Source organism: Anomalospiza imberbis, chromosome 21 (genome assembly GCF_031753505.1).
Source record: "Anomalospiza imberbis isolate Cuckoo-Finch-1a 21T00152 chromosome 21, ASM3175350v1, whole genome shotgun sequence".
Lineage (NCBI taxonomy): Eukaryota > Metazoa > Chordata > Aves > Passeriformes > Viduidae > Anomalospiza > Anomalospiza imberbis.
Window position 1 is genome coordinate 6,193,284 of NC_089701.1, and position 13,044 is coordinate 6,206,327.

At 46.0% G+C, this 13,044-nt stretch overlaps 1 protein-coding gene across 5 annotated transcripts in view; it reads right to left on the reverse strand.

Annotated features, from left to right (window-relative positions):
- Positions 1–13,044, reverse strand: part of COL27A1 (collagen type XXVII alpha 1 chain) — a 140,994-nt gene that overhangs the window by 61,309 nt on the left and 66,641 nt on the right. For all 5 annotated transcript variants that reach the window (XR_011005647.1, XM_068211426.1, XM_068211427.1 and 2 more), the window contains 9 exons: positions 11,157–11,210; positions 10,747–10,791; positions 6,096–6,149; positions 5,351–5,404; positions 5,142–5,195; positions 4,133–4,186; positions 3,771–3,824; positions 1,818–1,862; positions 1,122–1,175 (listed from right to left, as the gene is read on the reverse strand). Coding sequence is in view for 4 of the 5 variants with exons in the window: in XM_068211426.1 (XP_068067527.1) it covers positions 1,122–1,175; positions 1,818–1,862; positions 3,771–3,824; positions 4,133–4,186; positions 5,142–5,195; positions 5,351–5,404; positions 6,096–6,149; positions 10,747–10,791; positions 11,157–11,210 (468 nt within the window). In the remaining variant the exon portion in view is untranslated. The remainder of the gene's footprint in view (positions 1–1,121; positions 1,176–1,817; positions 1,863–3,770; positions 3,825–4,132; positions 4,187–5,141; positions 5,196–5,350; positions 5,405–6,095; positions 6,150–10,746; positions 10,792–11,156; positions 11,211–13,044) is intronic.

The following is a 13,044-nucleotide window of genomic DNA, read 5'->3' on the forward strand; positions in this document are numbered from 1 at the left end:
GCCAGGCCCTGGCCACAACGTACCTCTTTGTACACCCATTATTTGGGCTGCAAAGCGTGAACTGGGGAAAATCTGTGAGAAACAACATCCTACAAAACCAACTGTGACTTGGAGGATAATTCAAAGTAAGAAACACTACTGACACAAACATGGAGCAAACGCTGTTCTGGAGTGAAATGCCCCAAAAGCTGGTCCTGCTGTAGTAAAATAACCTTCAGAGAACCACATTGAAACATAAGATATCTGTTGCCCTGTGGCATAGGCCCAGCCTAAGTCCTGGTTACTTTATCCCAAAGTTTTACAATGTATAAGAAGAAAAAACAACCCAAATATTCCCAGGCAATGCTGCACCCTGGTTCTGCTGTTGTAAAACCTCAAACAGGCACACGCTACTGCCACATGGAGCATCCACAGGAAAACTGCAGCAAGAACTTACATGAGATAAACCCCAGTGCAGGAGGAAGGAGTTCAGAGCATGAAAATGATGAGGGGTGAAGGAGAAAGCAGAAGGAGAAGGATTGCACACCCACCAGGGATCAGGGCAGCTGTGGCAGCACGTGGAGGCAGTCGGAGTGCCCTGGATGGGCCATCCAGAGACCAGGCTCACCAGTAACCAGCAGTGTCTCCAGGACAGCAGCTGTACTTTCTCAGTAGGCAGATACTCCAGATGTGCTGCCAGACCACATTTTTGCTATTTACTTTTTGAAGAGGTTGTTTTTGTTGGGTTTTCTCTTTCCTTTTGAGTATGGGTTTGTGGAGTGCATTGCCCTGGGGTGGCTCCTGCTGATAATTAGGCAGCAAAGATAGGAATGATGTGCATTGTTTTAGAACAAAACCATGGAGAAGCAATGGAAAATGAAGTGATGATGGAGGGAGAAGTTGGTTAATATCAAAAGAGAACACATTTGTTTATAATAGCTTAAAAATGCACCATCATTCTTTTTGAAGAAAGAAGCAGAAGCTGAGACCCCTAAATTCTGAGAAAAAGAGGAACCCTCGGCTCTTTTGTTCTCTCTGGAATGAATACTTGGGAGAGTGGTAAAGGTGAGAAAAGACATTTCCCTCTTCCTTTCCTCCCTTCTACCACTGCTCTCCTGATCAGGAACAAACTATTTTCTTACCTTTGGACCATTGGGACCAGGTGTTCCTGGAAATCCCTTCCGACCAGATCGACCCTGAAATACATGGAAAAACCTTAAACATCAGAAGCTTGCAGCTGCTTTGGTCACAGGTGCTGCTTACATGCTTGTAAAATAAAAGATAAAGATAAAGCATTACTAATTTTGGGGATATTTTACTATCCCGAGGTGACAATTATGTACAGACACATTACAAAATCCTGACTTGGCAAGCTCACAGATATGATAATATTCTTTTTGCTTCTCCTAACTGTGTTTCTGTGATACATCACAGAGGTCAAGAGGATTCTCTCTGACTATCCAGTCTTTTTTTTTCTTTTTCCTCTACACATTGAAAAATACTATAAATCAAGGAAGAAACACAAGGGCTGGTTATGGAGATGGTTTCCAATCAATGCCATTTATCTTGAGGATGAACTGTTTAAACATTAGAGGGTTTTTCAAGGTTTGAGACTTTAGGCAAGCCATAAACTCAACACCCTGTGCAAGACACTTCCTGGACTTTCAGCCATCCTGGATCAAGCAATCAATCAAGCCCTGGACAAGACAATAATTCATAGCAGGGCAGATTAACTTCCCAAACCAGGAGGGTTGAAGCTTCATGAGAATTTATCTACAATTCCATTGCAAGGTCATCAGAGCTGGTAATGGCTGAGTCGATAAATGAATGAAACCTACCTCTGGACCAGGGACTCCTGGTGGTCCTAAGGGTCCTTCATCTCCCTGAGGTGAAAAGAAATTAAAATTAAAGGCAAAGTAGTGACAAAATTTGGACTCACCACACAGCAAGAATGAAATGCCTGCAGTATGAGCAGCAATTAAACACAGGCTGTGTGTTCAGCTGTCACATTTTAACAGCTGAGCCCTTCTCTATCTTAGAGCAGCCTCTGAGGTTTCTCAGGGAAAAAAAATCTTGAGTCAAGTCCTGCCATTAAAAGCCATCCAAAATTTGACCAAGGGAACACCAGTTGATTTGGCTTTGATGGACTGGATTTGGCCACTAGGGTACCCTGGACATGCTGCCATAACTCTGCTTCATTTGATTTGACAGGGATGTGAATGCTATAGAGTTCCCTTTTTCTCTCTTCCCCCCTGTTCTCTCCCTTCCCCCCAAAAAAGCATGTTCCAAAATTTCCCACAGAACCATTTGGCAACTGTATGAACGTTTCCCTTTTGCTTTCAGCTGGGACTACACATGCTGCAGAATGGAGCTATCACAAAACCTCGCACAGCAATTGGACTCAGTCCTCTCCCTTGGCTCCACACCAATTTCTAATGTGATAGGATCAGATCTACAGTTTCTAAGAGACCTTCAATTAAGCTTCACAAAAAATTATCTCAAGTGTCTAAAACCAACTGCCAAGAGAGAAATTAAAAGCGCCCTTGGCAGCCACAGCCTGGCTGCTCTTGTTTCGGTGGTCAGCCGTGGTAATGAAGGGGCACTGGCAGGCTCAGGGTGGGACTGGGGGTCAGGAACCCAGCTCCAAGGGCTCAGACAAGCCACCCACAATATGCCACATTTCCAGAGGGATGCAATTCAGAGCCCTGACCCAGTGCCCTGGGTGACCACAGGGGTAAGAGCACAGTGCTGTGCTCTGCTGCACACTCTAAGTCCCGGAGCACAGCTCACACCAAACTCCATGTCCATGTCTTTGGGCTTGCTTTTACACTCACTAACTAGAGTAAATTGAAGGCAGCTTGGTCACGCCTGCCTGAACCTGGAATGCAGGGCTTCGATTCCCTTTGTATTTTGGCTGGAATATTTTTTTTTTCCTATTTCACTGCAAATAAATGAGCTAATTTGCATTAATCCCATTTAGAGTACAAGCAGAAGAGTTCCCAGAAAAAGTTAAGAATTATTAGTGCTATTAAAACGAGCTCCTGCCCATGCATGTGCTCAGTATTATTTACACAATGTCTCGTGACTCTGGACAAACAGCTTACACTGGCCTGAGTGAGAGGAAATGACACCAATGTCACTGGAGTTACAACAGGATAAACAGGGAGCCCAGACATTCTCTGCTGCTGCCATAATGTACTTGCAGCTCCAGGACAATTAAATCAATGACAATTGTTCCCTTCCTAGTGACTGCAAGTGGAATGATGCTTCAGATTCTGAGGTGAAGCGGTGAGTGAAAGCTCTCAAAGGTGCTGGGCAAATGAATTTCTGCAGAGCAGCAATTCCCATTTCCTTCTCTTTTTACAGAGGGATGTTTCTCCATGTGAGACAGCAGAGTCTCCAGGTCTCATGGCTGAAAAGGAACATGCTTAAAAGGAGTAGGAAGCAGATGCCAGGCCAGGGCATGTCTGTGCAAGGGGATGTGCAGGGAAAAGGGCTCTAACACCCACCGGGGGGTGGGGGAACAGGCTTTAAAATCAATGCCAAGGCAGAATTTAGGATCAGCAGATGCCAGCAGTGACTGGAAGCAGAGACCACAGGCCTTGGAGATCACACAGCTTAGAGTAAGCTCCTCCTCTTCTGCACATCTCTGATCACTCAGTATAAGCATTTGCTTCCACATTCAGAGGGACTAGAGCATTTTAAACCACAGACACCATTTCACCACGCATTAATTTAGAAATCCAGCACTGTTCTTTAAATGAAACCTCTTTTGAGCTGAGGACACTCACCTCTTGTCCAGGCAGTCCTCTTGGCCCAGGTAAACCTCGTGCTCCTGGCTTTCCCTGAGAAAGAGCCAAAGGAAAAGATACTCAGAAAATAGAAACATAAGCTCAGAAGGGCAATTAAAATAAGAAAGTCTCTTTCACAGCCATGGGACATTATCCAATGTCAATTTTGTTACAGGAAAAAAATCTGAAGAAAAGAAAACGCTGCACTTGGAGGGACCTCAAGCCAAACAGACCAAGCTGAGATGCTGGCCAGGACAATCTTTAGGAATCTCCTGGGCTTTCTCTCTTCCCCCCTTCCCACTACTTTGTTTTCCCTGGCTGCTTCCAACCCCACACAGAGCTGCAGTCTCTGTTCTACTCACCTTCAGACCTTCAGGACCGTTTTCTCCTGGTGGGCCAATGTCACCTGGAAAGCCCTGGAGAAAACGAGGAACAGTCAGGGTGCAAAGGTGGAATTCTGCAGGCAGTGCCAGCCTCTGTGAGAAGTTTAGCTAAAGGCTCAGGGACAAGATGTGTTACATGCTGGCAGTGTTGGTGTGGGGGCCACCACAGCTTTGGGAGGGAATGGGACACAACGGAGCAGCACCAGCAGTTTGATGGAAGAGCAGCCTTTCCCAGGAACTCCCTTTAGGTCCATCTTCTTACAAGATTTATTGCAGCGAGGGCCTCCCTGTCATCACACAGCTAAAAGCAGCGTTTTGGGTTTTAATTAATCTCTCTGAGCCAGCTCATAACCTCTGTGCTCCCAGAAAGGAGCTGCAGCCTCGGCGACAAAGAGAGGCAGGCGAGGAATTAGGAAAGGTGCTGACACCCTCATTAGCTGCCGTCAGCCTGGCAGGGCTCCTTGCCACCCACCCACCCACCCATCGAGGAGGAAACAAAGGAATCAGTGCTTATTTCCAATAGCAACAAAGAGGAACCATTGCTAAGTGGCAGCACACAGTTGAGAGCCCTTCCAGAGCCTGCGAAATGCCAGAACACTGATGAGGGGAAAACAGACCATAGGTTGTGCTGGAAGTGGCTCTCTAGCATCTTACAGACCTTGTCTGGTCACTTAGAAAGGAGAAAAATGATGGTGTGCTTGGGGTAGCTCATCCTGCATCTAAGGTATCACTGTGACACTTTTTTGGTAAGGGAAGTAAGAGGATTTTCTACTTTAAATGATGTTTTGAGGGGAAAAAACTAAAAAAACGCCTTCATCTTATCTATGACAAAAAAGGGGAAGGAAAACCAGGAAACCATGAGATGCAAAATGGGTCATGAACCCATCTTGATTCTTCCTACCCCATCACCGCTCATGTGCCATCATATACCAGCAAAAAAGTGAAGCCCTAGGCTGGAAGGATGTGAGAAGGAGGTGGTGGGACATACCTCAGGGCCAGGTGGTCCTGGAAACCCGACTGGTCCTTTGTCACCGACTTTTCCCTGCAGAAATTGGAAAAACATGGGGAAAAGTGAGCTGGCTCCTGGCTGTCAGGTTTCCTGTTTAGAACAGCACACTCCTGCCAAGCTGTCTTTCCAGCTGGGCTCAGAACCTTTAGAAAGGGAGATGAGGAAGCAGAGGGTGCTTGGTTACTTACCAGGGGACCTGCCTTCCCTCGTGCCCCAGGGACCCCAGGCAAACCCTGGCTGCCCTGAGAGAGACACATTTTTTTCAGAACACAATGAGACATCAAAAAAATTCTAATTCCCCAGGCTCCAGCTTCTCTGCAGAATGAGGAGCATCTCCTAAAGGCTGGACTCAGCCCTGCATGGAGCTGGGACAGCTGCACTAATGTCAGTAAGATGTTTCTGAAGACACCCCTGAATTTAGCCCCAAAGAACACGAGCTGCTGCAGTTGGCTGTGGCTCAGAGCCACGTAGGCTCCAGCACAGGGCTGTGTGCAACATTTGTCAGCCACAGCCAGTATCACATTAAATCACAGGGGAGAAGTCATTTGATCAGAAGTTATACAGAGCATTAAGTGGTTCCCTGGGTCAGGGTTTAAGTTGCTGCACTGAGCAGACAAAACCTCCTGAGTCTGCAGCCGCTGGACCACACACATTCGCACACATCCCCATCAATCCCATCACTTCCAATCTCTGCTAGAAGACATGGCCCCTACAAAAAACCCCTGCAGAACTGCTTTTACTACTAGTAACTATGAAATCCATATTCTGACATGGATTTTAGAAAGGCACAGCATACCCCAAATGGGAACTATCCAAGCAGGGGAACCTGACAGCAGGATGCAGCTAATTCCAGCTCCTAGCAGAGGAACTGAGAAAACTGTGGCCACTGCTGTGTAAGGGGAAAAGAACAATGGAGAAAAGAAAAACAATTACCTTGTCTCCTTGGAAGCCGATATCTCCTGGAACACCTGCTCTTCCCTGATCACCCTGGGTACACATCACCAGAGAGTTAAAATAGGCAACAGCAACAGCCAAAATGCCCAGGTTGATGCTTAGAAGGTGCTTTGTACAGCAAAAGTCTCAACTCCAGCTCCACTCAGAACTGAACTGCTGGCAAGCTGCAGATCACATGGAACGTAGCAACAGCCCTGAACAAAGTGTGTATTTCCCAACTTGATTCTAAGGTGAGAAAGGAAACTGTGGGAGAGCAAAAACCAGGAATTCCCCAGCATTGTGTATCTATAGAAGCTGCAAGAAGAGAGAGCACGTTCCTCTGGCTGACAGCAACCATGACGGTGGTGAAGTGTTAAATTCAGCTGAACAGAAGAGTTCAGTTTTCAATGAATGAACCTTTTCTCTCACAAGACTCTACAGGAAAGAAAACAATCCTCAGTGTTTCTGTGAGCATATCCTAGTCCTGACATCAAACATCAATCCTCTTTCACAAGAAAACAAGAGCAACTTCTGGCAATGCTTTAGTACTACCTCACTGCCAATCTCTGAGCTGAGATTCCCTGGGAGGGGTCAGCTGGTGTTCACTGGGATGGGGAGCCCATCACTGACAATATTTCCTCACCAAGCTGTCTGTCTGTCCCCTAGCTGGACCAACATAACATATTCTGACTCCCTGGGTGGAAGCCAAATATCCCTGAAGGTTTTCCAAGGAGCAGTGGGCTACCTTGCATTGGATCTTAGCCCTGCTGTGAGCAGCTCTGGACCAAATCACCTCCTCATGCCCCTTCCAACTTCACGTATTTAGTGATTTGCTTAAACAAAGGATGAGTCAATGATGGGGCTGAGAAAGGAAAATTCTACTTGGGAAGTCAAGGGAGGAATGACTGCAATAACTTGGTACAATGACAAGACCCAACAAAAATAACTGCTGGAGGAACTCTGTCCCATGAACTTGGCTTTCCAGCAAGGGAATCAGCCACTCCAGGGCTATATGTTTAAACATAGCCCACATGGAAGACATATGGAGTCCTGCAACAGAGCCAAAGTCCACAGAGAGATGTCAGAGAAAGTCCACTTCACTTCAGAAAAAACACCCACTTGTTATCAGAAAGCTGAAACAATTGCAACTACTTCAGTAACATGCAGGGGATAATCATATTATGGACGGTTCAGGTTTGAGTTGGTAAAAACTTTTCAAAGACAATTTCTCAGAAGAAAAAAAAAATTAAGAACTGTGCAGATTCAATGATGGAAACATTTCATGGATTCATGCTAAATTTGCTTAAATGTTTTGGCAAATGTTCCCGGAACATTTCACTGAACCATCTTCAAAACAAGTCTTTTACATAGCAAAATTAAAATGCTGCTCTTAAAAATGTTAAATTGATTTTACTCATTTGGTTTTTAACCTAAAATATTTTAATTTGAGTCAAATAACCAGCATTTTGTTTCGTCTGAATATTTTCCATATTTTTTTTTTGGCAATGCGAAATGGAAACAAGCAGCTCTTTACACAGCTTCAGTTCGGAAGGAACCCAAGTATTAGATACAAAAGAAAAGGCAAAAAAAAAACTACTGTATGTCCCAGCTCCTTCACAGATTTCTCTCATCTTCTCTGAATTTTCTACTTATTTTATGTAGTCCAAGGCTTAAAACACTGAAATCTACTTAATTCTGGCTCCTGACTGAAGGCAGCATGAAAACAGCTTTTCTGGAAGTGACAAGTTGGCTCTGAGGTTTGTCTTTATCATTAATTCTGAGGGTCAAAGAAGAAAAATGGTATTTTTTATTAAGCAATTTTCCACCCAGACAGTACAAATGGCCACTGAAATACTGTTTCAGAAGAACTACTCGGACAATAAGTAATAACTACTAAAATAAAAGAGTTTCCTGAGCATAGCAAAACGCAGGAGCAAACCTTTGTTTCCAACCTTTAGGAAAAGTGGGGCATGACAGTGAAACTAGTTTTCAAACAGCTCTGACAAATGGGCATTAGAGAGGGTAAGAAGAAAGTGGGGAAACAAAACACATCTCTTAACCTGAGCTGGACTTCATGCCAGATGTTCACATGTTATCGTGACAGCACAGCAAAATGTCACGGCGAGAACAGTCCATCTATGGCTGTTAATCTCTTAAACCAGAACTGAGGACTGGGGCATCACTTTTTACCTGCCCTGGAACTGGTACTTGGGACCCGTGTCCTTAATACGAGGGGGAAATTACAGAGGAAAGAGATCAGGCATGTTTGTTATTAAAAACTGCGATGCTGAGATGACGAAATGGGCCTGCAAGGACTTGGTTCACGGGGCAGGAAAAGGAATGTAGGATCTGAAATTGCAAACAGCCTCTGCCCATGGGATGTTGCCTGTGCTTCATGTTTCACCTATAAAAAGAAATGCAGCTTCAGACACCCCAAGGCCCTTTGTAACCCAACACAAACAGAGAGGGGCTACAAGGAAAAGGACCAAATGCACAGCTGCGGGATGTGTTTGCTGTCTGTGGGATGCAGAGGAGGTTGTTGTGCAAAATCCCCTCAATTTTCCTTGATTGGAAGTCTCTGTTCCCAAGACTTCCTGCTTAGCAATGCAAAGAGAGCTAAGCCACACAACTCCAGAGGTATTTGCCTGAGCCATGTCCTCCACAAGTTACAGATGTCCTGATTCATCAGACTCCTTTGTGAGAACAAGTAGCTGGGATTTCCTCTGCTTCCTCCACCTTTCCCCTGCACTCATAACCCCACGTGGACTTCTCAAGGGCACTCATTGTTTCAGAGTTACACAGTAATTCCACTTCTCTCTGTAAGAGCAGATAAAACCCCCTCTTCCCCCTCTCCTTGCCTCCATGAAAACACAGGAATGGAAACAGAAGGATGACCTGGATCTGCCTGTCTAGCTTCTAGACAAAAAGATGTGATTTTTGCTGGAGGAGTGAGATGATGTCCCTTATTCTGGTTCACACCTGGCCATGTGGTGTGAGGACATTCTCCCAGGTAGATTGAGGTGGCAGACCAGTGACATTCCTGCTGCCTACACAGACATCCTGCACCCTGTCATTGTTCTCAGGTTTTACCAGCATCCATCTGACTGCTGCTGACTGAAGGGAGTTTTCCTCTGCTACAAAAAGACAAACCTGTACAAGGCCACGTGTTTTGGATGTGACCAAGACAGATGGGATTAATAGGAGCTTGCAGACATCCAATTAAATCTTCATCAACCCAGGAAGGCAGGATGACCTGCAGCCTGGAGCTTGCAGGGGGAGGCAGCTGTAGGGGGAGGGGGAAGGAAAAGGTTTCCTGTACCTCAGGAACGTGGGATTGTTGTGGGATGGATAATTCTGCACTTGGGAGTATTGTAAGGATAATTCCAGAGAGAGCCACAAACCATTTGGTCACTGTGACAGCAGTGTCTGGGGAAATGCTGGGCATAAACAGAGCAGTTTCTATAAAGTGATGGAGACTGAACTGTCCAGAAAGGTTAGCTGTGCTAAACAATGATTTAGATCTTGGTGATTCTTAAGATATTTAACCATTTCTCCCAAGGAGTGGATGGAGGAGTCTGTGGACTCCAGGATCTGGGGTTTAGTCCAAAAACCAGCTACAATGTCTTAAGCTTGTCCTAAAGAAAAAGCCCTTCTCTTGCCTTGTCATTGCTCTCGGCAGAAGTGGGAAAGCAGCACAAGGGAGAAATGGAAATTGCAGACACAGGAGTCCTGGCAAAGATCTGCTACAGTATAAGAAGGATTGAATCAACTGGTTTGACACTACTTCCCCCCTGTGCAGTTTTGGGCTGCTAAATCATTCTCTAAAAGCAAACATCTAAGAAGAGAATAAAACATCTGACAGGAGGAGGAGAATACACTTAATGGTCATTTTCCACTGCCCTCCTGAGCAATGAGAGCCAGCAATAAATAACTGCACCTCCCACTCCTTCAGACTAAATAAATCCTACAGCTGAATATCTGAGGGAGGAGGGCTCTTGTGACAGTGAGACATTTACACACACAGCTCCATGCTGATTTAGCTGAAGCTGTGTGTTTTGTGCCAGCACCACTAAATCTCTGCAATCAAGGCCCCTCTCCATTTTGCTTTTTCTAATGTGATTTATATCAGTTTGGGACAAGGCAATTTCCTCTCAGTAGGAAGCTGAACTGAGGTGAGGTTCCTTGAACAGGAGCAGAGGTACCCAACACACAACAGTTTTTCCAGGGGATCCACCTGGTTTGTTTGATACAGGGCTGCTTTTTCACACCACATCTTTCCCCCAAATGCATTAATGCAAACTCACTGTCAGTGTTGGATCATCTTCTCCCCATCCCATCATGTAAACAACATAAAAACAGTGCAATTGTAAGAACACCAGGTAATTGTACAGTTACTGTCATCATCAGTGGAGGTGGGAGCTCCAAAGAGGAGCTGAGCATAACTTATCTATACTCCATGGAAAAGGAGATGGGGCAGATATCAGAAAGAAAAGTCAAAACTAGAGTGCCACGAATGGAGGGAGAATGAGAGGATGGGGTATAGATGGCCAGAGTGGAACCAGCACTATGATGCTGAATAAGAAAGAGAAACTAGAAAGAGGGTTTCACATGCAAATTAAAACACAGTGCAATAAGGGAGTATTCAGATCACCTTATCACCTTTCAGTCCATGTTCTCCAGGGTTTCCCATCAGCCCCTGAAACAAAAGGAAGTTCAGAGTGAGGTTGAGCCATGGTGGAGACTTGCTCAGGTCTGTGACATTGCTGTTTGCTGATGGGGCTGGTGGCTCAGACCCACAGCACTGGCCTGGGACAGTCTCAAGGTCAAATGCCAGACTGCTCCCAGAGTGTGCTCCATCACACATTCTTCATGTGGGAAAATGCTTCTGGAATTCTCCACTGACTTACACCCACAGCAGAGCACCAGTGGGATGTTGTGTTCAACACCACTGCTGCCCATCCTTTCTCTCAGGACAGTCACCACTGCCCCAAGGAGGAACAGAACAACCTCCAGCCCAGCTCTGGAGGGATGAGAGCTCAGAGAGCTCAGAGATTCCCTCACCTTTAATCCTTTTGGTCCTGGATAGCCGATTGGTCCAACAGGGCCCATGTCACCCTAGTGAGAGAAAGAAAATTACCACAGTCATTAGGTGCAAACCCAACAGATCACATGTGGTGTGAAATTCCTCTAATATCCAGTCTCAGTGTCCCTGAAGAAATGCACTACTTATATCAACAGAAGCAACATCCTGGCATGAGTCAAGGCTCTTTGCATATGCAGACAGCCCCTAAATAAATGCAGCACTCAAAGAAAAGAGAGGAGAGACAGGAGGTGGGGACAGAGGTCCCTCATCCTGCTGCAGTGAGAAGTCAGCATTGGTGGCACTGTGTGCTGGGACTTAGTCTAACGCAGGAGGACAGCAAAGCTCTGGCTGCTGTGGGCACCCATGTGTGATGTACAACAGAAACCCTTCAGTGCTGGTGTTGAAATGGGCTCTGGCTGCTCCCTGCCATGAAGAGAGGCAGTGACAGGGTGCACCAGCCTGGCCTCAGTGTGTAAATAAACAGGGCAGGCTCCTTGAAGGAGCGATTCTGTAGCCGCAGCCCCGGGCCCGCGGTCACGCAGAGAGAGCTGGGCTGCAGCCACCCCAACAGAGCCCTTTTCATACCTCCTAGCATAAAGGCTGCTTGTAGAAATGCCTTTACTTAGAGCTCTGCCCACATGGTTAATTAGGAGAGCAAGAGGCTTTAGTTACACCTAATTCTGCTCTTCAGGCTCTCTTACACCATGAGCCAAACTCTGCAGGGTGTGTGAGGCAGCCAGAGCCTGGCTGGTCCCTGGGGTGGCTGCAGGTGGCAAGGAAGAGACTGAACAGGGGCCATGTGTTACCTTCTCCATGCCCTGCAGTGTGGGCCCTGTGTGCACACCCTGGGGAAGGAGCTGGAGCTGTCCTCCACAGGGAGGACAAGGCAGGGTGGATGTGCTCCCTTGTCCCCAGGAGGATGGAGGAGGTCACTCTCGGTCTATCCCACTAGAGATGCTTCAGCAGCCTGAATTCAGGAGATGCATGTTACCCTGGGACACAAGATGTGACTCCGTTTGACCTGAATCTGTTTGAAGTTTGGCTGAGCCAGTGTGGAGGGGTGGACAGGCAGCCTCTGACTCCATCATCTCTAGAAGGATCATGATCACATTTGCCATCTCTGACCTTACACTTTCTAACAAACCAAATATCTGTGAGATAACGGCAACAAGGAAAAGAGAAATCTTTCCAAAAGCAAGGAGGAATATAATTCAATCTGGACTATGCCTTCAATGGTATTGTTTTAAATAGCAATCTTCATCTTGCAGCTTTTTGACCCGAGCACATCCTTCCTGCTGCTATGGCTAAAGTAGCTACTTTCATGTCCATTAATGAGGGGAAGTAGACCTAATTCGTGGTTCCGTGGACAACCTTCCTGTGAATCCACCTCTGCCTCAATCCCCCATCTCCAAGGTGGGTGTTCCACCATATTCCCTGCTGTTCCTTCAAGGAATGTAAGATTTCTGGGTTTGTGCAATGCCTAGTGCAATGGAGGCCCTGATCTAAGCTGACACACACTTCTGTACTTTAAGCTATGGAAAGGCAAAAGGGGAAGGTTTTAACCTTTCCTCAAAAGTCAAATTTCCATTGTTTGTCACAGCTGAGGAGGAATCATTATGAAAGAATGCTGGAGTAGTAACAGAGCCTACCAATTTTTGTGCATGGAAGGGAATAACCTAAAACAAGTCCTGAGACCTAAAAATAAATCATACTATGTTCAGCTGGGCATTCACTAACCCCAGCACAGCTGCCAGAGGAGGAGCTGCCACCCATCCTTACAGCCATTTATCTCCTGCTGGGGGAAAAGTGTAACGAAGAGTGGAATTTGGCTGAGTACAAAATTACCTGGATTAGTGATGGGATGGT